This window comes from Bombina bombina, chromosome 11, assembly GCF_027579735.1.
Source record: "Bombina bombina isolate aBomBom1 chromosome 11, aBomBom1.pri, whole genome shotgun sequence".
NCBI lineage: Eukaryota > Metazoa > Chordata > Amphibia > Anura > Bombinatoridae > Bombina > Bombina bombina.
In genome coordinates this window covers 167,668,542-167,693,826 of record NC_069509.1, presented here as the reverse complement: position 1 = coordinate 167,693,826, position 25,285 = coordinate 167,668,542, and the positions used below count along the sequence as shown (strand labels likewise).

General features: G+C 39.2%; 1 protein-coding gene across 1 annotated transcript in view; it reads left to right on the top strand.

The window, feature by feature from the left end:
* DCUN1D3 (defective in cullin neddylation 1 domain containing 3) overlaps positions 1-25,060 on the top strand; it is a 54,396-nt gene extending 29,336 nt beyond the window's left edge. Inside the window, exons 2-3 of the mRNA XM_053694563.1 lie at positions 265-801; positions 17,432-25,060. Coding sequence (XP_053550538.1) covers positions 265-801; positions 17,432-17,915 — 1,021 coding nt within the window. The 3' untranslated portion in view covers positions 17,916-25,060. The remainder of the gene's footprint in view (positions 1-264; positions 802-17,431) is intronic.
* Positions 25,061-25,285: the final 225 nt, after the last annotated feature.

The window sequence follows — 25,285 nt, the reverse complement described above, 5'->3', positions numbered from 1 at the left end:
TTCATGCTTTCCAACAAATAACTAATAAAGTAAATTTGATAATAGAAGTAAATTGGAAAATTGTTTAAAATTTTGTGTTTCATGTCCCTTTAAGCTGATTGTAATCAAAATTGCATTTATGCCGAAATCTGGAAAACAAATCTATATCTATCCCTTTGTTTTAATGATAATCTGTACAATTGTTTCTCCTGTGTATTCTATATAAACAAAGTGTGCATATTTGTGTCGCACAGTTATATTAATTACATTATTTCCTTTCTTTAGGTTAGACGGTTTCCCTGGATGGCATGTTGACGTGTATCGAACATCGCTTAAAACGGTGTCTGATACAAAGGGGACTGCTCTAAAACAGGGAAAACTCAACATGGGACAGTGTGTGACTAAGTGTAAGAATCCTTCATCCACACTAGGCAGTAAAAATGGTGACAGGGAATCTAATAAGCAACATAAGAGAAGCTCTAGCCACAGAGAAGAATACACATCTCTCCGATCCATCAGCGGGAAGGCCTCGGGTGACATTCTGGTCAACGGAACAAAGAAAACGGACTCTGCAACAGAACCAAGTCAGCCTCCAGCATCGCTGAGTGACACTAATAAAAAGGAACTTGGTGCGGGGGCAGAAATGTCTTCTGTACAGCGAATAGAGGAGTTATTTAAGAGGTATAAGGACGAGAGAGAAGATGCCATCTTGGAAGAAGGCATGGAACGGTTTTGCAATGATCTCTGTGTGGATCCTACAGAATTTAGAGTGCTAGTTTTGGCTTGGAAATTCCAGGCTGCTACCATGTGCAAGTTTACTAGGTAGGTTTGTACCTTTCATTTCCAAAGACCTCAATCAGTTAAAGTGGTAACATGATAGATTGTTAAAGGGTGGTGGCAGCGCGTTTCTTGCTACAGTGCTGGGTCTACATCTGATACTTTGGGGCTTGGTTAGGAGTCTGAAAATCAGCACAATGTTATTAAATATAAGCACAACTATAGATTGTTACAAAAACACTCTCAGATGGGCTGTATATAAATGGATCATCTACAAAACATTTGTGCAAAGAAAAGTCTAGTGTACAACGTCCCTTTAATTTAAGAAGGGGCCTGGTGAATCTACAACATCTGGGTTCTATGGCGCCCAACACTTTGCGGTTACTAGACAAAGTGTGTTTATACCAATTATAAGACTTGCCTTTTTTATTTATCTCTGGTTATGTGGTACAATTTAAAGAAAAAAACAAACTTTTTAGTTAATTCCGTCTCTTGGTTTCCTTTGTTTAAAAGCAGGTATGTAGATTCAGAAGCGTGCACGTGTCTGGATCACTATATGGCAACACTTTTGCAAGACTTTTTAACAATGCTGCCATTTAGTGCTCAAGAGCATTCTTGCAAAAACTGACACATAGTGCTCCACACAAACAAATGTGATGTTTTTTTTTTTTTTTTAAGCAAGTTACAAGTCCCTTTTCTTCTGTTATGTGTGATCAGTCCACGGGTCGTCATTACTTCTGGGATATAACTCCTCCCCAACAGGAAATGCAAGAGGATTCACCCAGCAGAGCTGCATATAGCTCCTCCCCTCTACGTCACTCCCAGTCATTCTCTTGCACCCAAAGACTAGATAGGATGTGTGAGAGGACTATGGTGATTATACTTAGTTTTTATAACTTCAATCAAAAGTTTGTTATTTTACAATAGCACCGGAGCGTGTTATTGCCTCTCTGGCAGAGTTTGAAGAAGAATCTACCAGAGTTTTTACTATGATTTTAACCGGAGTAGTTAAGATCATATTGCTGTTTCTCGGCCATCTGAGGGAGGTAAAAGCTTCAGATCAGGGGACAGCGGGCAGATGAATCTGCATTGAGGTATGTAGCAGTTTTTATTTTCTGAATGGAATTGATGAGAAAATCCTGCCATACCGTTATAATGACATGTATGTATACTCTACACTTCAGTATTCTGGGGATGGTATTTCACCGGAATTACTCTGTTAAAAGTACATTAAACCTTTTAATAGGTATTTATTATGTTAAACGTTTTTGCTGGAATGTAGAATCGTTTGCATTTTCTGAGGTACTGAGTGAATAAATATTTGGGCATTATTTTTCCACTTGGCAGTTGCTTGTTTTAATTGTGACAGTTTCGTTTCTCTCTCACTGCTGTGTGTGAGGGGGAGGGGCCGTTTTTGGCGCTCTTTGCTACGCATCAAAAATTTCCAGTCAGTTACTCTTGTATTTCCTGCATGATCCGGTTCATCTCTAACAGAACTCAGGGGTCTTCAAACTTCTTTGGAGGGAGGTAGATTCTCTCAGCAGAGCTGTGAGACTTATATATTGACTGTTATTAAAAACGTTGCTCTGTAATTTTTATGTTTCAAATTTAATTATTGTTACTTTACTAATGGGAACAAACCTTTGCTAAAAGTTGTGTTGTTTTTAAGGATTGATGCTATAACTGTCTTTCAGTTCATTATTTCAACTGTCATTTAATCGTTTAGTGCTTCTTTGAGGCACAGTACGTTTTTGTTAAATAAGATTGTAACCAAGTTGCAAGTTTATTGCTAGTGTGTTAAACATGTCTGATTCAGAGGAAGATATCTGTGTCATTTGTTCCAATGCCAAGGTGGAGCCCAATATAAATTTATGTACTAACTGTATTGATGCTACTTTAAATAAAAGCCAATCTGTACAAATTGAACAAATTTCACCAAACAGCGAGGGGAGAGTTATGCCGACTAACTCGCCTCACGTGTCAGTACCTGCATCTCCCGCCCGGGAGGTGCGTGATATTATGGCGCCTAGTACATCTGGGCGGCCATTACAGATAACATTACAAGATATGGCTACTGTTATGACTGAAGTTTTGGCTAAATTACCAGAACTAAGAGGCAAGCGTGATCACTCTGGGGTGAGAACAGAGTGCGCTGATAATACTAGGGCCATGTCTGATACTGCGTCACAGCTTGCAGAGCATGAGGACGGAGAGCTTCATTCTGTGGGTGATGGTTCTGATCCAAACAGATTGGATTCAGATATTTCAAATTTTAAATTTAAATTGGAGAACCTCCGTGTATTACTAGGGGAGGTTTTAGCGGCTCTTAATGATTGTAACACTGTTGCAATACCAGAGAAATTGTGTAGGTTGGATAAATACTTTGCGGTACCGGCGAGTACTGACGTTTTTCCTATACCTAAGAGACTAACTGAAATTGTTACTAAGGAGTGGGATAGACCCGGTGTGCCGTTCTCACCCCCTCCAATATTTAGAAAGATGTTTCCAATAGACGCCACCACACGGGACTTATGGCAAACGGTCCCTAAGGTGGAGGGAGCAGTTTCTACTTTAGCTAAGCGTACCACTATCCCGGTGGAGGATAGCTGTGCTTTTTCAGATCCAATGGATAAAAAATTAGAGGGTTACCTTAAGAAAATGTTTGTTCAACAAGGTTTTATATTGCAACCCCTTGCATGCATCGCGCCGATTACGGCTGCGGCAGCATTTTGGATTGAGTCTCTGGAAGAGAACCTTAGTTCAGCTACCCTGGACGACATTACGGACAGGCTTAGAGTCCTTAAACTAGCTAATTCATTCATTTCGGAGGCCGTAGTACATTTAACCAAACTTACGGCTAAGAACTCAGGATTCGCCATTCAGGCACGTAGGGCGCTGTGGCTAAAATCCTGGTCAGCTGATGTAACTTCTAAGTCCAAATTACTTAATATACCTTTCAAGGGGCAAACTTTATTTGGGCCCGGTTTGAAAGAAATTATCGCTGACATTACAGGAGGTAAGGGCCACGCTCTGCCTCAAGACAAAGCCAAAGCTAAGGCTAGACAGTCTAATTTTCGTCCCTTTCGGAATTTCAAAGCAGGAGCAGCATCAACTTCCACTGCACCAAAACAGGAAGGAGCTGTTGCTCGTTACAGACAAGGCTGGAAACCTAACCAGTCCTGGAACAAGGGCAAGCAGGCCAGGAAACCTGCTGCTGCCCCAAAGACAGCATGAACCGAGGGCCCCCGATCCGGGACCGGATCTAGTGGGGGGCAGACTCTCTCTCTTCGCCCAGGCTTGGGCAAGAGATGTTCAGGATCCCTGGGCGCTAGAATCATATCTCAGGGATACCTTCTAGACTTCAAATTCTCTCCCCCAAGAGGGAGATTTCATCTGTCAAGGTTGTCAACAAACCAGATAAAGAAAGAAGCGTTTCTACGCTGTGTACAAGATCTGTTATTAATGGGAGTGATCCATCCGGTTCCGCGGTCGGAACAAGGACAAGAGTTTTACTCAAACCTGTTTGTGGTTCCCAAAAAAGAGGGAACTTTCAGGCCAATCTTGGATTTAAAGATCCTAAACAAATTCCTAAGAGTTCCATCGTTCAAAATGGAAACTATTCGGACAATCTTACCCATGATCCAAAAGGGTCAGTACATGACCACAGTGGATTTAAAGGATGCTTACCTTCACATACCGATTCACAAAGATCATTACCGGTATCTAAGGTTTGCCTTCTTAGACAGGCATTACCAGTTTGTAGCTCTTCCATTCGGATTGGCTACGGCTCCAAGAATCTTCACAAAGGTTCTGGGTGCCCTTCTGGCGGTACTAAGACCGCGAGGAATTTCGGTAGCTCCGTACCTAGACGACATTCTGATACAAGCTTCAAGCTTTCAAACTGCCAAGTCTCATACAGAGTTAGTTCTGGCATTTCTAAGGTCGCATGGATGGAAAGTGAACGAAAAGAAGAGTTCTCTTTTTCCTCTCACAAGAGTTCCATTCTTGGGGACTCTTATAGATTCTGTAGAAATGAAGATTTATCTGACAGAAGACAGATTAACAAAGCTTCTAAATGCATGCCGTGTCCTTCATTCCATTCAACTCCCGTCAGTAGCTCAATGCATGGAGGTGATCGGCTTAATGGTAGCAGCAATGGACATAGTACCCTTTGCACGTCTACATCTCAGACCGCTGCAATTGTGCATGCTGAGTCAGTGGAATGGGGATTACTCAGACTTGTCCCCTACTCTGAATCTGGATCAAGAGACCAGAAACTCTCTTCTATGGTGGCTTTCTCGGCCACATCTGTCCAGGGGGATGCCATTCAGCAGGCCGGACTGGACAATTGTAACAACAGACGCCAGCCTACTAGGTTGGGGCGCTGTCTGGAATTCTCTGAAGGCTCAGGGACAATGGAATCAGGAGGAAAGTCTCCTACCAATAAACATTCTGGAATTAAGAGCAGTTCTCCATGCCCTTCTGGCTTGGCCCCAGTTAAAAACTCGGGGGTTCATCAGGTTTCAGTCGGACAACATCACGACTGTAGCTTACATCAACCATCAAGGAGGGACAAGAAGCTCCCTAGCAATGATGGAAGTATCAAAGATAATTCGCTGGGCAGAGTCTCACTCTTGCCACCTGTCAGCAATCCACATCCCGGGAGTGGAGAACTGGGAGGCGGATTTCTTGAGTCGCCAGACTTTTCATCCGGGGGAGTGGGAACTTCATCCGGAGGTCTTTGCCCAAATACTTTGACGTTGGGGCAAACCAGAGATAGATCTCATGGCGTCTCGCCAGAACGCCAAACTTCCTCGCTACGGGTCCAGATCCAGGGATCCGGGAGCGGTTCTGATAGATGCTTTAACAGCACCTTGGAACTTCGGGATGGCTTATGTGTTTCCACCCTTCCCGCTGCTTCCTCGTTTGATTGCCAAAATCAAACAGGAGAGAGCATCAGTGATTCTAATAGCGCCTGCATGGCCACGCAGGACTTGGTATGCAGATCTAGTGGACATGTCATCCTGTCCGCCTTGGTCTCTACCTCTAAGACAGGACCTTCTGATACAGGGTCCATTCAAACATCAAAATCTAACTTCTCTGAAGCTGACTGCTTGGAAATTGAACGCTTGATTTTATCAAAACGTGGTTTTTCTGAGTCGGTTATTGATACCCTGATACAGGCTAGGAAGCCTGTTACCAGAAGGATTTACCATAAGATATGGCGTAAATACCTATACTGGTGCGAATCCAAAGGTTACTCCTGGAGTAAGGTTAGGATTCCTAGGATATTGTCCTTTCTACAAGAAGGTTTAGAAAAGGGTTTATCGGCTAGCTCATTAAAGGGACAGATCTCAGCTCTGTCCATCTTGTTACACAGGCGTCTGTCAGAAAATCCAGACGTCCAGGCCTTTTGTCAGGCTTTAGCTAGGATCAAGCCTGTGTTTAAAACTGTTGCTCCGCCATGGAGTTTAAACTTAGTTCTTAACGTTTTACAGGGTGTTCCGTTTGAACCCCTTCATTCCATTGATATAAAATTGTTATCTTGGAAAGTTCTGTTTTTAATGGCTATTTCCTCGGCTCGAAGAGTCTCTGAGTTATCAGCCTTACATTGTGATTCTCCTTATCTGATTTTTCACTCAGACAAGGTAGTTCTGCGTACTAAACCTGGGTTCTTACCTAAGGTAGTCACTAACAGGAATATCAATCAAGAGATTGTTGTTCCATCCTTGTGTCCAAATCCTTCTTCAAAGAAGGAACGTCTTCTACACAATCTGGATGTAGTTCGTGCCCTCAAGTTCTACTTGCAGGCAACTAAGGATTTTCGACAAACGTCTTCCCTGTTTGTCGTGTACTCTGGTCAGAGGAGAGGTCATAAGGCTTCGGCTACCTCTCTCTCCTTCTGGCTTCGTAGCATAATTCGTTTAGCCTATGAGACTGCTGGACAGCAGCCTCCTGAAAGAATTACAGCTCATTCTACTAGAGCTGTGGCTTCCACTTGGGCCTTTAAGAATGAGGCCTCTGTTGAACAGATTTGCAAGGCTGCAACTTGGTCTTCGCTTCATACTTTTTCCAAATTTTACAAATTTGACACTTTTGCTTCTTCGGAGGCTATTTTTGGGAGAAAGGTTCTTCAGGCAGTGGTTCCTTCTGTATAATGAGCCTGCCTATCCCTCCCGTCATCCGTGTACTTTTGCTTTGGTATTGGTATCCCAGAAGTAATGATGACCCGTGGACTGATCACACATAACAGAAGAAAACATAATTTATGCTTACCTGATAAATTCCTTTCTTCTGTTGTGTGATCAGTCCACAGCCCGCCCTGTTTTAAGGCAGGTAAATATCTTTTAAATTATACTCCAGTCACCACTTCACCCTTGGTTCTCCTTTCTCGTTGATTCTTGGTCGAATGACTGGGAGTGACGTAGAGGGGAGGAGCTATATGCAGCTCTGCTGGGTGAATCCTCTTGCATTTCCTGTTGGGGAGGAGTTATATCCCAGAAGTAATGATGACCCGTGGACTGATCACACAACAGAAGAAAGGAATTTATCAGGTAAGCATAAATTATGTTTTTAGCGCTAAATAAATGGTGTATTCAAAGTGGGTGTTAGCCTGATAATAGGCAGATGATATTATTTGCAGATATATTAGTTGTTTAAATATTGTAACGTTTTTTTAGTCTCTGTTAGTATTGCTAACATTATGACAGTGGAGAGTTTTGTCTGTTCCAGTAACAAACCAAAATTGTCTCCTCCAAATAAGCCAAGTGGCAGCAGGGAGTTTGGCCACGGGAAACAAATTAGCAGCAAAGTATAAATGTATTGAGAAACTTTCCACACTCAGTCAATATGTTAATGTCTTGCCATCCATTGCAGTTAAAGGGCAGTTTACTAAAAAAAAAAAAATCTCCATTTTAATTTGTTCCCAATGATCCACTTTACCTGCTGGAGTGTATTAAATTGTTTACAAGTATTTCCATTACCATTATATTGGCATTTGAAATAGTTGATTTAGCAGAGATAAGGTAATAAAATGTAAATTTTCCATTGTTCTCACCAAGTATTGGTCTTTGGTTTATGGACAGATATAAGATAAAGAAGCGAGTATATGTACACAATGGAATAAAGTAGAGTTGTACCGATACTAGGATCTGTATCGGTGCTGATACCAAGTATTTGCATGAGTACTTGTACTAATGCAAATGCACCGATACTTAAACAGATACCTCCAACCCCTACCCATACACCATCTTGTGGCGTTTTTCAAACTGCATGTTCCCATTTCATTTTAAGCTGGAGTGGAGACGTAACTAAAAATTGTTTACTTCTGTTCTGCCAATACAAATTGCTGTTATTTGTATTAATGTACGTCAGAGCAGTGCTCCAAAAGCTGCTACTTTACAGCTGGAAGCCTACCTGGGAGAGACCACTGTACCTCATTCAGACAAACCCCTGAAGTACTGGGCAGTTAATAAACTGAGATTTAATGGCCCAAAAATATCTTTCTGCCCCATGCAGTAGTGTGAAAAGTGAAAGACTGTTCAGCTTAGCGTCAAACGTCCTTACTGATAGCAGAAACAGACTTACAGCTGAACATGCAAAGATGCTTCTGTTCCTTAATAAGAACTTACTGATAGCAGAAACAGACTTACAGCTGAACATGCAAAGATGCTTCTGTTCCTTAATAAGAACTTACTGATCGCAGTAACAGACTTATAGCTGAACATGCAGAGATGCTTCTGTTCCTTAATAAGAACTTACTGATAGCAGTAACAGACTTATAGCTGAACATGCAGAGATGCTTCTGTTCCTTAATAAGAACTTACTGATAGCAGACAAAGACTTATAGCTGAATATGCAGAGATGCTCTGTTCCTTAATAAGAACTTACTGATAGCAGTAACAGACTTATAGCTGAACATGCAGAGATGCTTATGTTCTTTAATAAGAACTTACTGATAGCAGTAACAGACTTATAGCTGAACATGCAGAGATGCTTCTGTTCCTTAATAAGAACTTACTGATAGCAGTAACAGACTTATAGCTGAACATGCAGAGATGCTTCTGTTCCTTAATAAGAACTTACTGATAGCAGTAACAGACTTAGAGCTGAACATGCAGAGATGCTTCTGTTCCTTAATAAGAACTTACTGATAGCAGTAACAGACTTATAGCTGAACATGCAGAGATGCTTCTGTTCCTTAATAAGAACTTACTGATAGCAGTAACAGACTTATAGCTGAACATGCAGAGATGCTTCTGTTCCTTAATAAGAACTTACTGATAGCAGACAAAGACTTATAGCTGAATATGCAGAGATGCTCTGTTCCTTAATAAGAACTTACTGATAGCAGTAACAGACTTATAGCTGAACATGCAGAGATGCTTATGTTCTTTAATAAGAACTTACTGATAGCAGTAACAGACTTATAGCTGAACATGCAGAGATGCTTCTGTTCCTTAATAAGAACTTACTGATAGCAGTAACAGACTTATAGCTGAACATGCAGAGATGCTTCTGTTCCTTAATAAGAACTTACTGATAGCAGTAACAGACTTATAGCTGAACATGCAGAGATGCTTCTGTTCCTTAATAAGAACTTACTGATAGCAGAAACAGACTTATAGCTGAACATGCAGAGATGCTTCTGTTCCTTAATAAGAACTTACTGATAGCAGTAACAGACTTATAGCTGAACTTGCAGAGATGCTTATGTTCCTTAAGAACTTACTGATAGCAGAAACAGACTTATAGCTGAACATGCAGAGATGCTTCTGTTCCTTAATAAGAACTTACTGATAGCAGAAACAGACTTATAGCTGAACATGCAGAGATGCTTCTGTTCCTTAATAAGAACTTACTGATAGCAGTAACAGACTTATAGCTGAACTTGCAGAGATGCTTATGTTCCTTAAGAACTTACTGATAGCAGAAACAGACTTATAGCTGAACATGCAGAGATGCTTCTGTTCCTTAATAAGAACTTGCCACTAACCTTTGAAAAATTATTATAATTGCTAGATTGCCTGTTATACTGCTAGTTCTCATCTTGCACAGTTATGCTCAAAACATACTGTACTCTGAGGAACATCCTTAGCCCGGGGTAGAAAAAGCAGCCCTGGAAAAATATTAAGACCAGCCCTATTTTCTGTTGAGTCAGTAGAATGTAAATGCCCTATTTTGTTCTCAAAGGGGATTACTGGGATACTCCTTCCCCAATATTATTTTCAGAATTAAATTATATTACTTTATATTAAATACAAATGTCAGATTGATGAGTTATATGGGCACCTTGCAACCCAATTGCATCCAGTAATCACCCCTTTAAATTGTAGCTTTCCAGCCCCATTTGCTGCAGCTGTTATTTATTGTTGTTATTATTAATATATGTTGTTGTAATATTTTTATTTATGAACATGTTCTGTGAACTTTATGACAACAAGCACATAAAACTGTTTTATTATTTCAAAACGTCTTTTTTGAGATACAGTTCATAATTATAAAAGAAGCAATCTTAAATCATTAGTCTGTATTGTGCTTGGTAAACTGTCATGACATAAAAACAAGTATCAGTAATTGGTATCGGTGAGTATTTTGAAAACAGTATCGGTACTTGTACTCGGTCTTAAAAAAATGGTATCGGTGCAACCCTAGAATAAAGTAATGAGATCTGATTATACCTACAAAACACAAAATCAGCTATTTCATATACACAAACCTTAAAAATGTAATTCTCATACATTTTATACTATGCAGTTGGTAAAAAAGGTAATTGGCAACACATTAAGGGGAAAACAATTTGTTACTGTATACTGTCCCTTTAAGTATTTAAAAAAAAGAAACCTTTTTGTTGTTGTTCCTATAATGGCTTGTCAAAATAAAATCTGTGTATAGGGGATCTGTATACAAAGCCACTGATATTCTGCAGTCATTTTTTCAAACCTAGTTTGGTCTTGGTGTTGCTTGTAATTTATATATATATAAAATGTATTGATCACATTTATCTAATAGTTTATTTCTTTCTAATGACACTGTAAATCCACGGATCATCATTTCTTACTGTTGGGAATATCACTCCTGGCCAGCAGGAGGAGGCAAAGAGCACCAAAGCAAAGCTGTTAAGTTTCACTTCCCTACCCACAAACCCCAGTCATTCTCTTTGCCTCTAATGCAAGGAGGTGGTGAAGTAATTGGGTGTCTGTTAAATATTTCTTCTATCAAGATGTTTTTGTTTTGAATTCAGGGCAGGATTGCTCTGATCTTCCATCGCTTTTGGGTATAGCACGTTAGTCTCTTCAGTAGGGCTGTGGTAGCTTTTAAGCAGTTGGGAACTTGTGAGATAGGCCTCACTGCGATTTCCTAACATTTTGCTTCCCTGGTATAGAAAGCCTGAGTACGTTTTTACTCTGTCTTTCTTTTTTTCTATGAGGAGCGACATTCTCTCACGCTGGGTAGGCTGCCCCCCTGCTGGACGGCTAGATGCAGGTAAGTGCTCAGTCTTCTATAATTTGGAGGACTTGCACGTATATATCCTGGGGTAGGATTTTTCAGGCAGGGTGCAGGCACTGGTGACCAGGAGACTAGGGGTAATAACTTTTAGAGTATTCCCTGTTTCTAGTATAAGGCTCATTTGGAATTAATGAATTTCTGGGCTAGTGTATAGAGGGAAAATGAGTGCAGTGTTTCTCGTGGTTTTTTCCTGAGCCCCTGTTTGTTTTATGGGTACTTCATCCTACTATTCAGAATGTTATCCTTAGAAAGTGCTAGAGCTGCGCATCTTCACTTGTCTCACGATTCGATTCGATTACGATTATCATCGTAACGATTCGATACGATTCGATTCTACGATGCATCGCGATGCATCACGATTACTGCCTATGATTTTCATGATCTTGTTCTATTCCATATTTTATATATATATATATATATATATATATATATATATATATATATATATATATATATATATATATATATACACACACACTTATATATATATATATATATATATATATATATATATATATATATATATATATAGTGTGTGTGTGTGTATATATAATAATCTTTTAAACAACTGTGTAAGATGGAAGAGCACTTATAAACATAATGCTACAATATGCACAGATATGTATGTGTAGATTTATTTTACAAAGGAAAACCAGCAGCAGTGTACTCACTCAAACATTCTCACAGAGTACATGCAGACATCTGAAACCTGACCCAGAGAGCATTACCAATAGACCTCCTCTCACATGTTCCGGTCAGGAATTTTTATGACACCTATCCTAAAGAGCCGACAGCAGCCTCATGTAAACAGTGAATCTTTTCTTGTATTATAGATTCACTGTTTACTGTTGCGGTCTCTGCTGCATGTTTCCTCTGTCAGATCCCTAGCCCAAACGAGCATTTGAGGGTTGCTGTAAAACTTTTGACTTGCTGTATCTAATAGCAACCCTCAAATGCTCCTTTGGGCTAGGGGTCTGACAGAGAGGAAACATGCAGCAGAGACCGCAACAGTAAACAGTGAATCTATAATACAAGAAAAGATTCACTGTTTACATGAGGCTGCTGTCGGCTCTTTAGGATAGGTGTCATAAAAATTCCTGACCGGAACATGTGAGAGGAGGTCTATTGGTAATGCTCTCTGGGTCAGATATCTGCGCAGAGTGCACAGCAAGTCCTGATGTGGTGTAGCTGGGGGCTGTAACCAGATTAATCCTGACACAAATGCTGTCGGCTCGTCTGCTATGTGAGAGAGGCGGGGTCACGTGACGTTGCGCGATGATGTCACCCCTGAATCGATTCTGATCTGCACTGCATCGATGCAGCATCGTTAACAGGCTGCATCGCGATGCATCGCAGAATCGATTATTTTAGGCACCCCTAGAAAGTGCGTGCTCTTTAATCGCTGAGCGGCGCAGCCCTGAGCTTCCTTCAAATGGTCACTGTGTGAAGTGTTTTAAATGGCACTTTATTTACTGTCTGCCAGAGCAGGTCCATTCAATGGCGGCTATGACAGGATGAGGCGCGTGAGAATTATGCTGCGCACTGCATCTCTGTCCGCTTGTGTAGTCAGTTAAGTTCCACCTATTTCCTATGTTGTGGTGGGGAACCTCCATTTTCAGCTTTCTTTCAAAGCCGGTCATTGGCCACGCCCCCTTGTCTCCTTAAGATCAAAGCGAGGGGTTGATAGTGCATTTTCTTTGGAAGGCTCATACTGCCGTTAATGTTAAAATAAGAAGTGTTATCGCAGCTGTTGCTGCGTGTAGTTAGCGATCGTTCAGCTGCCGTTTCCTGCATAATGCTGGCATAAGTGCTTTTTATAATCACACAGTCAGCAAGCTCTAATCATGTTATATTTTGTATTTATTCTGCCAATGTATTTAAACTCTGTTAATTATATTTTAATTAAACCTCCAGCCTATAGTGCACCAGCCTAGATGCAGTTAAGTCTGTTTTACTCTTCCAGCCTATGTGGGCTTATGGCTGTTTGAGGGGCATTTTTTTAATACAACTAAACTCTGTTCCTATGTGATTAGGATGACTTCTTTCAGCTGTCACTCATACCTTTCCTGACAGTTATGATATATTTTAACCTCTGAGCCCAATGTCTCCTTGGCTGATGCTGTTCAGAACAGCTTCTCTTTTTGCGTCCTTAGTTTCTCGGGCGTCACATGCAGTGCACTGCGGTTCCTCTCAATCTCTTGGAGGAGTTATTTGCTTGCAGACTTGTCTGCCCAGGTATCTTCGGGCATCTGTGACGTTATCTGCTTTTCCTGTCTTAAAGGGATATCGCAAGAGGACATTTATCGAATCAGATAGTAAGGTTTCTGCCCTGCTTGTGGCTACACTTATTGCTCCTCTTAGATGAGGATAGTCGGTGGCTTCTAAGGGTTAAAGCTCTGTTTCGGACAGTGTAATTCCTTCATCTGGTACTGAAGTAGTGCTCTTCAGATCAAGCCTGATCTCCTTTGTGTATTATTTAGGAGGGGTTGGCTACTGGATAAACCTTGGCTCCCCTGTCGTGGTAGATCCTCTGAATCTAGTAAATTTTAACATATACTAGGAGTAATCTCTGAAAATTTTTCCTGTTCTCTACTGTGATAGGAGAATTTTCACAGGTATGGGAGAAGACCAGAATTCCTCTTTCCCCATTTCCTGTTGGTAATAAGCTGTCTCCTTTAAATGTCTGGGCACATGGTGCTTAAAGTAGTAGGGGCTATGGCTTTTTTGGTTAAGAGATCTTCAATCCATATAAAGGATAGATGCTCTTGTAAGGATGGAAGCCTTTATGGAAAAGTGCAGCATCTTTTTGGTGCGACGCCTTGTCTGATTCCAGCAGTCCGGTGTAGCCTGGTGGTTATCTCTGTGGCTTTGCAACTCGAAGGTTGATGGTTTGAATCCAGCTGCTGACGCTGGATGTCCATTTTAAAAAAAAAAAACCATCCTTGTCTGATTCCATTTAGTTGACTCCATGATGAGATCCAGGACAGAGAGGCTGTTAGGCCACCTTTTTTTATTCTGTTGCTTCCTGCGTAACTTTGGCTTCTCCTTTGCCTTCCAAGCAGGAGCAGTCCAAGTCCTCTTGGATACCTAGTAGGTCTTGGATCAAGGGGAAGTAATTATAGAAACCAGCAGCTTATTTTCATCAGCATGTAGGGTTTGCCCCAAGGGGGTCAATATATCTTTTATGTCCCAGGATTATCTGTAGTCCAGATAAAAGGAAGGTCACTCTTGAAACGTGTTCAGTAGCTAGGTGGCTAACTTGCTTACCTTGCAAGAGGACAGTGGAAAGGATCCCCCCCCAGGAGTATTGTTCCTGTTCCAGTACAGGAACAGAGTTTATTTTCTTTTCCATACGGTTTGTGAAAAAAGAGGGAACTTTTCCTCCTTATTTAGACAGTAAATGTCTGACCAAGTTTTTCAGAGTGCCGTCTTTCAAGAGGGAGACTATCGCTCCATTCTTCTTGATGCAAAAGGGTCAGTATATATATACCCTAGAATTTAAGTTAAATTATCTCAGATTTCTGAGTTTTGCCCTTACGGACAAAATATCTCTGTTTGTGGTTCAACTATGGCTTTGCCACAGCTCCCAGTGTTTTCTCTTTTTGGGCTGCAATTTGGTTCAGGAATTGCAGGGGTGTCCTTCCTGGAAGCCCTATTTCAGGCGCTATCTTTCTGCAAGCAGGAAGGTAGAGCTAGAAAGGAGCTTCCTTGTCTCAGCTGCAAGGGTAGTGCTTAGGGACTATGATTGATTCCCTATGGTTCAAATTCTGTTTGACGGAGGTCAGAAAAGCCAAATTCCTTCTTTTTCCCCTCTCTTCAGTCTATTGTTCGGCAATCAGTGGCTCAGTGTATGGAGGTGATTGGTCTGATGGTGGCTTCCATGGACATCTTCCCTTGTTCGATACTGTATGAGAACTCTGCAGTTGTGCATACTGCCTGGTTTGTCTCAGTGACTCTAGTTCAGTCGACTAGGGTCTCTTCCCGAGTGGTTTTATCTGGATCTCAGGTCTCATGCTTAGGAGTTCTTCCTGGGCTTTTGGGACTGCGGCCTCCAGCCTGCTGGACTGGGATGCTATGTTGTGGCAAAGTGGCTAGGTCTCTGGGCTTGCAAGCAGAAGGTCCAGAGTTCAAATCCACCTTCTGGTGCTGGTTGTTAACTTTAAAAAGGAGTCTGGGACTCGTTGAAGTCTGTTCTCTCCTTCATCATTTGGAGTTGAGAGCGTGTTACAATGCTCTGATGTTTTGGCCCCAGTAGTCAGAGAACACGGCCTCTGTGGCTTACATCAACCTTCAGGGAGGAACTCTAGGTTCCTTAGTCATGTTGGAAGTGTTCAGAATTTTCTATGGGCGGGTGCTCAGTTACTGTCTATCTGCCATCCAGTTCTCTGGGGGACTGGGGACTCAATCTGGAAGTGTTCTCCAGGTTATCTACCACATGGGAGTTACCAGATTTGGTTCTGATAGGGTCTTATCAGATCTCCAAGTTTGGTTTGAGGTTAAGAGATCCTTTAGCCTTTCTGATAGATGCTCTGACAGTTCCTTGGAACTTCAGGTTGACATATCCTCCTCTCTGTTTGTTCTCCTTCCGGGAGTCACCGTTTGGTTCACGTGGGAGAGAACATTGGTTTTCTCCTAGCTCCTGCGTGGCCTTGCAGGATCTGATAGGCCGATCTAGTTGAGATGTCGTCTCTACCTCTGTGAAACTTCCACTGAGTAAGGATCTTCTGTTTCATGGATCCTCCATCTTCATTTCAGTTTCTCTGAATTTGAATGATTGGAAATTAATCGCTTGGTTTTTTAACTAAGCATGGGTTTTCAAATCTGTTTTTGAGATCACGATTCAGGCTTGTAAGCCTTTCGCTAGATAGATTTTCTATAGGATATGGCAGGATCTCAGGGATATTATATTTTCTCCAGGTAGACCTTGAGAAAGGTTTAGCTGTTAGTGCCCGCAAGGGTCAGGTTTAGTTTTTTTTTCCATTCTGCTGCTCTAGCGTCTGGTGAAAGTGCCGGAAGTACAATCTTTTTTTACCAAACCCTGTCATATCAGGACTGTGTTTGTTGCTTCCATGGAGCTTTATACTTGTTTTAAAGTTTTTCTTCAGGTTCCGTTTGAGCCTATGCATTCCACAGATATTAAGTTATCTTGGAAAGTTTTTTTTTCTTCTGCTCAGAGGGTTCCGAACCCTCAGCTTGCAGTGTGGTTTTTCTTATCTCTTATTTCGGGCAGATAAGGCAGTCCTTCGTACCTTTTTTGGTTTTCTTCTTAAGGTAGTTTCGGACAGAGTTTTTAATCAGTAACTTTTTGTTCCTTCTCCCTGTCCTACTCCTTCTCATAAAGAATGTCTGTTGCACGACTTAATTGTTGTGCGGGCCCTTAGATGTTATCTACAGGCTAGGAAGAACTAGGTCAGTCTTCTGCCACTTCTCTTTCTCTCTGGTTGAGAAGTGTTATTCTTAGGGTTTGAGTTTGCTGGACAGCTACCTCCTGAGAGAGTTTCAGCTCACTCCACTAGGACAGTATTTTCTCTTTGGGCCTTCAAGTAAGAGGCCTCTGTAGAATGGATCCTAAGATGGCAACTTGGCCTTCTTTGCTCTCTTTTTCTAAAATCTATAAATTTGATACTTTTTACCTCGGCTGAGGTTTGTTTGGGTGGTACCTTCTGTTTAGGTTACCTGTCTTGTCCCTCCCGTATCATCTGTATCCTCTAGCTTGGGTATTGATTCCAACAGTAATTTAATAATGATCCGTAGACTCACTGTGTTATTAGAAAGAAAACAAAACTTATGCTTGCCTGATAAATTTATTTCTTGACACCATGAGTCCATGGCCCTCCTTGTTTTTGTATATAAACCTTAGACACCTCTGCACCTTGTGGTGTTTCCTTTCTCTCCTTTTCCTTGGTCGAATGACTGGGGTTTGTGGGTAGGGAAGTGATACTTAACATCTTTGCTGTGGTGCTCTTTGACGCCTCCTGCTGGCCAGGAGTGATATTCCCAACAGTAATTAATGATGATCCGTGGACTCACCATGCCAAGAAAGAAATACATTTATCAGCGCTGTGGAATCTGTTGGCGCTCTACAAATAACCAATAATAATAATCAGGTAAGCATAAATTTAGTTTATTAAGATTTTAACTGTATTCTTTTTTTATTTTTAAACAGGAGGGAGTTTTTTGATGGGATTAAAGCAATAGACGCAGACAGTATTGAAGGAATTTGCTCCAAATTCCCCAGCCTGTTAGCAGAAGCTAAACAGGAGGATAAGTTTAAGGATTTGTATCGCTTCACTTTTCAGTTTGGCCTGGACTCTGAGGAAGGCCAGAGGTCTCTACACCGGGAAATAGCCATTGCTCTATGGAAGTTAGTTTTCACACAAAATAAACCCCTTGTTTTGGATCAGTGGTTAGATTTCCTAATTGAGAACCCCTCAGGAATAAAAGGAATCTCCCGGGACACTTGGAATATGTTCCTAAACTTTACTCAGGTGATTGGCCCAGACCTCAGCAACTACAGCGAGGACGAAGCGTGGCCTAGTCTCTTCGACACTTTTGTGGAGTGGGAAATGGAGCGACGGAAAAAGGAAGATGAAACCAAATGTATGAAATCTTCAGGCACAGACTATCTGAGTATAGACGAGCAGACTTAGCATGTTTGCATCAGACACAAGCTTTTTGCCGGTCATTAAATGAAAACTCTGAACCTTTTATGGAAATTCAGACAAGAATCCAGTTTGTTGTTTTTTTGTTTTTATGAACACCTTTTTCTGCCTTGTAATTGAAAGGGCTCTAAATGCTGGTAATGTGTTTCAGGCACTTTCTTACCATGGGTTATTAATATTTTTTTAACTCCACTTTCCTCCTCTTGTGCGAGAAAGGCTTTCATCTTTGTACTTTTTTTTTGGCACTAAAAGATTTAATATGGCACCTTGGAAAAAAACAAAATAGGTAAAATACCGTTGGGTATGATTTTTTAAATGTACCCCAGTTCTTCATGATCATTAGTTTAGCCTCATGTTACCTTTTAAAGTCTCTGCTTAAGTCTAACCCCCTTAGTAACAATATGCCCTGCAATACTTTGCATACCTACATATGGGTTTAAGTCACGCCAGCATAGTTGAAAAATGTTTGTTATAAAGACCATTTTAAATCTGTCATCTGCTTTTTTTAACAGCCTTTTTACCTTGTTAAACATATTTGTTTTTTTGTCTCTTGTTTTCTTGGATTTCCCTGCTAATAGATTCTGCTTCTTCAACACTTTCCCCATCACGGATCACCTCAAACATACCGCTCAACCCAATTAACTTTATTCAGATGCACCAAACATAACACTATATACAAGAATTCTCCCCCCGGTGCACCATTTAGTTGGAGAAACTTGCTTCATTTTCAGGGAAACATTGTTTGAAGGCACTCAAGCAATAGGGGATTTTTTTTAGGAAACAGAAATGTCTACCAGGGAAGTGCACAAAGAAATGTGGCCGCTCCAAAGAGTGGCAAAAAAAAAAAAGTTAAAAATAACAAATATAAATCAGAAACACTTATTTGATAAGTCTCTTGAAAACCCCAACTTTGCTGATTGTGCCCCTATAAAAAATACACTGTTCTTGATAAGTGCCAGGGTCATATTTTGGATCCGCCTTGTATCACGTGTAGTGGTGTTTACATTGGATTTTATGAGTTGTAACTGTTCGTGGGGAGGGGGTTGGGTAGTTTATCTCTGAAAATATCCAAGCATTAAGCATATGAGAATTCATTTCTGTTTAAAGACTTCTACAAGAAAAGATTGACAGTTGTTATATTAAAATATATTCCATTAACATATTGGCACACTGCCATTGTGAACATAAAGAGTAATTACCCTGATCTTCAGTTTTGTTTTTCAAAATGGTCAATTGATGTCAAAGTACATTTGCTGTGATTACCCAAACAAGTAAACATGAAGGACCACAAGTGTGATTAGTTTAAATCATATTGGACCAGGATAATAGTTCTTTTAGGCTGTGATGTGCTTTTTGTTTTATTATTGAACAATTTAATTTATATTTATTTAAAAAGCAGGTCGGTCTCTGCTTTGTGTGTACTATTGGTACAAAGCTACTTGAATGAATGTGTACGGCAGTTTTTGTAGTCCATCAAAAGATAGTTTCCTAATTTTTTTACAGTAAATGAATGTTTTATGTTACTATTAAACCACTCAATAGATTGAAAGAAAGCAGTGCTACCTCAGTTTTCTGGATTTGTTCACCCTTTAGTTAGGACTTAAAATTATTTAGCATTAGCAAAGCATTAACATTAAACAACGCTAAAGGAAAACTGTGGTATGTCATACTGTTTGTTACGAAAATGTATTTGTTTGCAGACCAAAATCAGAAGGTATTATTCAAAGAAATTGTGACAGGGTAAATGTAAATATTTTTTTATTTTAAGCCTCTTGGGTTGTCATCGTACCATTTCCTGGAAAACAAGAGTGCCTATAGATGTAATACTTACAAATATGCATCCTACTTTTATATTTTTAAACAAAGAATACAAATGCAGAGAAATGGATGGCACAGAATAGAATTTAGAACCAAGGGCAAAGACCTTCTTGCTAGTTGTCAACTATCATACAGAACACAACCTGTCTGTTTCATTTTGGGGCTGAAAACATACACAAGGTTTACCTAATTCAATTTTATACAACTATCGTTTGTTCGGTTTACGGTATTTTTGAAAGTTAAGGTTTGTCTACATACCTGGGGGGGAAAATAAGAGACCACTGCAAAATTATTCGTTTCTCTGGTATTTGCTATTTATAGATCTGTGTTTGAGTAAAATGAACATTGTTTTATTCTAAAAACTACTGACACTTCCCCTAAAATTCTTAAACAAAAATATTGTCTTTTGGTGCAAATAACTGCTCTACATGACAACTGGGAATAATAAAAAGGATGCAGTGGTTTCAGATCTCAAATAATGCAAAGAAAACAAGTTCATATTCATTTGTAAACAATACTTATGTTTTAACTTGGCAAGAGTTCGGAATTCAATATTTGGTGGAATTATCTCCATTTATCTTTGTGAATGACGCATGAATCAAGCCACGTACAAGGTTATCCTGGAAGAAAACTTGCTTCCTTGTGCTCTGACAATATTCCCCAACTCTGAGGATTGTTTTTTCCAGCAGGACAATGCTCCATACCACACAGCCAGGTCCAAGGTGTGAACCACTAGATCAAGACCCTGTCATGGCCCAATCTCTAGACCTGAATCCCATGTGATAAAGAGGAAGATGGATGGTCACAAGCAATAAAACTTTTTTGCCAGATGTGGCATAAAGTTGCCCAACTGCAATGTCAGGACGCATGAAATTTGTGATTGATAATCAAGATTATTCCACCAAATATTGATTTCTGAACACTTCATAAATCTAAACATTAGTATTGTGGTGTTTATAAATTTATATGATCTTGTTTTCTTTGCATGGGGTCTGTTTTGTTATTTTGACCAGACATTTGCTGCAAATAAATGCTCTAAATAATATTTGTAATTGGCACTTGGGAGAAATGTTAGTAGTTTATAGAATAAAACAAAAATGTTTTATCCAACCCTGTGTCCGTGTTTCTACCTTATTTCTTCTGTATCTGCTACAGAACTATCAGGGCTGATTATCTGAAGTAAAGGGGAGAGATTTTTCAAATCCTGGCCATTAAAAAATGTTATAAAGTTTAGACTTGAGACTACCAAGCTATGAAACTACAATTTTAAATGCAATCCTATAGGTCTCAGATTAAAGCTTCTATCTTTTTAATTTATTCTACATATGTCTATATACAAATAAACATTGTGTGAGTTGCTCCTTAATACTTTAGCTTACTCCTAAAAATATATGTACAATTTGTGAACCCTAAATATTGTGTTAAAGGGACATTCTGGTCAAAATTTATATGCACTTGAATTGAAACATATTTACAATATACATGTATTGTCAAAAATGCTTCTAGTAAAAGTTATGATTGTTTTTATTTTTTTGGTCAGCATTTTTCTCTGCATGTGTAATATAGCTAGATAATCTCAGTGCACCTGCAATTTATATACTGCAGCTGCTCAGAGTGCCAGTGGGGATTGTATCATGTCCGCAATTAACAAATTGAGTCATTACCAGATAGTACAATCACTTTAGGATTACTGAGCAAGTGCTGTGATTAAAATGCTTGTGCACGGTGCATACTTAAAGGGACATACCACCCAAAAAAATTTTTATGATTTAGAAAGAGAATGCAATTTTAAACATCTTTCAAATTTACTTATATTATCTAATTTGTTTTATTCTCTTGATATTCTTTGATGAAAAGCATATCTAGATATGCTCACTAGCTGCTGATTGGTTGCTGCACATAGAAGCATCGTGTGATTGGCTCATCATGTGCATTGTTTTTTCTTCAACTAAGGATATTTAAAAAATGAAGCAAAATAAATAATGGAAGTAAATTGTAATGTTGTTTAAATTTCTATTCTCTATCTGAATCATGAAAGAAAGATTTTGGGTTTAGTGGCCCTTTAAATACATTTTTGAAACTGCTTTAGCTTTTATTATAAGCATTTTTGTTAATATATGCATATTACAAAAAGTTTCTCTATTCAAAACTAAAATGCATCCATGTGGATTCATGTTTTGTCTGGAATGTCCCTTTAAGACCAGATATATGCAGTAGTCTAAATTTCTCTGAACCCTCTTGATTTCATTTCATAATATACTCAGGTAAGTGGCTGATAAGTTTATTTATTTTTTGCAGCACCACCCTTGTGAATGGGCTGTTCTCACTATCTCACCCCCAAATGGGGCTTCCTTTTGTTTACATAGTTTTTCTATAACCAATAGTGCAGTATTGACATTTTCAGTATTGGTGGCAATTTCAGCAGCTTCTATTTCAAATGCAAAATAAAGTTAAAGGAACTATTTGTAAACATCTTAACACACTCCTCCAAGTAAAATGGATAAAAAGGAATATATTTTAGTATGCTGTCCATTTAATTTATAGAATATGCCCATAGAGATTTAGTAATGGCTGGACATTGTGATTTCTCAAACAAGTTTCTCAAATTTAAAACCTCTTTGTAGTGAATCACTTTGCTTTTTTTACTTGTACCTAACCGGTATAACTGCTCTGTATTTGTAAAAGACCATTCTAAGCAGAATGGGTGAACAAATCGGTAATAAATACAAGGTCGGCTGCACTCAGATTAGATTATATTGAATTAAAAAAACACAAACTGTAAAATCAGACATGTAACACACTTTTAAATCTATGACTAAACATTTGAAACAGAAAGAAGCGAGTCAGTTCTTGTGAGTACACCCTTAATATCAATGTAATTTAATATTAATGAAGTTTGTTTCTTTTGTAAAATAAGGATGGTCCACAGTAACATATGTGATATATTTCCTGCCACTAGGAGGAGATCGAGACCTCATATCAGAGTTTAAATCCCTCCCACCTTTGTTCTTGGCCTCGTAGGAGATGGTAAGAATAGAGGTTGTTCCAGCTATTTGCGTATGGATTATAAATTTGGAGCTCAGACCTACATGAGACCCAGAGCCCTATCCCCTGATTGCAGCATTTAATTGAATTTGTACTATTCGTGGCAACTTTGCATTTTATGATAGTATCATGGGACTACATTGCAGCTGCTGTGCTGTTCATATATCATTGTTTAATTTGTTCTGTATTTTAAATATTTCTCTGACATTTTTGTTAGCTATTTTTTTTTTATATACGGTATATATATATCACATATATTCATAAGCATTTCCAGAATGTAAAACAGGATCTAAACTACATGCTGAAATCTGCTCATACAGAAGGTTTTTTTTTTCTAATTCTGAAAATGATCTCACTGTAGTTTACTAGTCAGGGGTTAAAAGCTACTAGCCAAGAGGTTACTATTCCACTTAATGTGAAAAATAGAAGAGAGTCAAATGATTACTCATCCGCTGCAATTTCTAACTTGTCCAGGACTAGAAGAAATGTGTCTATATATATATATATATATTTATTTCATTTTCAACTTGGTAATATATTTTCTTAAACTGCATTTTAACATCATTGTTATATCAAACACCTAACAATGATTACTTTCCCAAAATTCATTAAACAGACCCTTAAGATATATGTTACATGCTTTCTTAACTGCGCTGGGCTTTAACGCCGTTAGGACAGCATGGAACGTCCTAGCCATTTGGCTGTACTGAAGCCATAGTGGCTTGGTAAATGGGATCACGGGCTGGAGGGCGTGTCTAGTATCATAGGCACCTCCCCTGACGCGATTCCATCATTGAAATCACGCAAATGCATGAACGATCGGGTGATTTAAATTTAACATCAGAACTTTGTTCCGATGTAGACAAATTAGTCCTGGCAGGAAAGAGTTAATTGGGCTTGTTTACCTCTCAATATAAATGGACACTAAACTCAAAAGTAAGCTATAAATATGTTAATCTGTGCCTCCCCCCCCCCCCCCCCTGTACTTTACTTCTGTGTAATGTTTTTTTTCACTTCCACCAGAAAAAAGGGTTGTTGTTGTAATGGTCACTCCCACCAGGAAGGCTGGGTGCATCCCATGCTTAACTGTGCTGCAGTTTTCCATGTTACAGATACCTCTGCAGTCCCTCCGCCTTCACCCGTTTCTATGTAACTTATTTGCTACAGAATGTCGAGACCGGTGAGATTTAGTGCATCTGCCACAATCACATAGGAACTGGTGAATTTGAGGATCCTTCACTTTTTAGTGAACTGCTCCCAGTAATACTTTAGATTAGCGCAGGAGCTCATTAACATCTGGCATCTCCTTAACCGCTGATTACATTCCAGGGATACATAGTTGAAAAACGCTGCATATTTCTACCTGGTAGCTTTTGCTAATGCTGAGATTTATGACGTGTATATCTTTTTCTTCTCATTTACACTATAGTTAGCTGTGAACCATTACAGAAAGAAAGAGGAATTCCCCAAAAGAAGAGTTTTATACCTTTTGTACATCGTGTGAACTATGTAACTGGGTCAAATATTATACATGATCTATGTACCGACTATATTTCTGGATTTTTTGTTTATTTAAATCCTTTAACTTACAGTATATCTTGGCACAATCTAAACTTTTTTTTTCTTTCTTACCATGTGTATAAAAGTATAACTGGTTTAGCAAATGTTTATTTTTCAGTGAATTAGTATAATTTCACTTTGTCCTTCGACATCCGATTAATGCTTTTTCAAACCTAAGTGCTGGTGCCAGAGTTAATTAAAATGACTTTTTCATGTTTTGTTTATTAGGGGAATATTTTTAATAAAATGATAGAACTGTGTGGGCAATGCCTCTTAGCAGGCGAAAACTTGTCAAAATTAATCAGATGTCTGACAATGGCCAAATCGGTGCTTGTATGAACCATATGCACTACCTAAATGTGAATGTTTTATTTGCATCACTCACATGACATAATACTTCCTGTATTTTAAAAAATGCAAAATATTCTATCTGTGACAGCATATGCAATATACATATTACTTTACGTATTTATTTCCTATGTGCAAAACAAGTGACCCTCTAAAAATGTACATTTTATTCCTTTTAAATGTGAGTTGCTAATTTATTATTTTTCATAACTTCTAATTGTGAAGACAAGTAAAGTTTTAGTATTGAAATTTTGTTTTCTGTGCAAATTACACAAAGGCAAAAAGGTGTAAGCCAACTTTTTCCCCTCATCTTTAGTGTGGGCAATAAATACTAGATACAGCAAAATGGGGATTAAACCACATCTCTGAATCGTGTCTTTTTTTCCAACAGAATTTATTGATTGAAGGGATATTATCCTTTCTCTTGTTAAGTGTGTTCAGTCCACGGGTCATCCATTACTTATGGGATATATTCTCCTTCCCAACAGGAAGTTGCAAGAGGATCACCCAAGCAGAGCTGCTATATAGCTCCTCCCCTCACATGTCATATCCAGTCATTCTCTTGCAAGTCTCAACAAAGAAGGAGG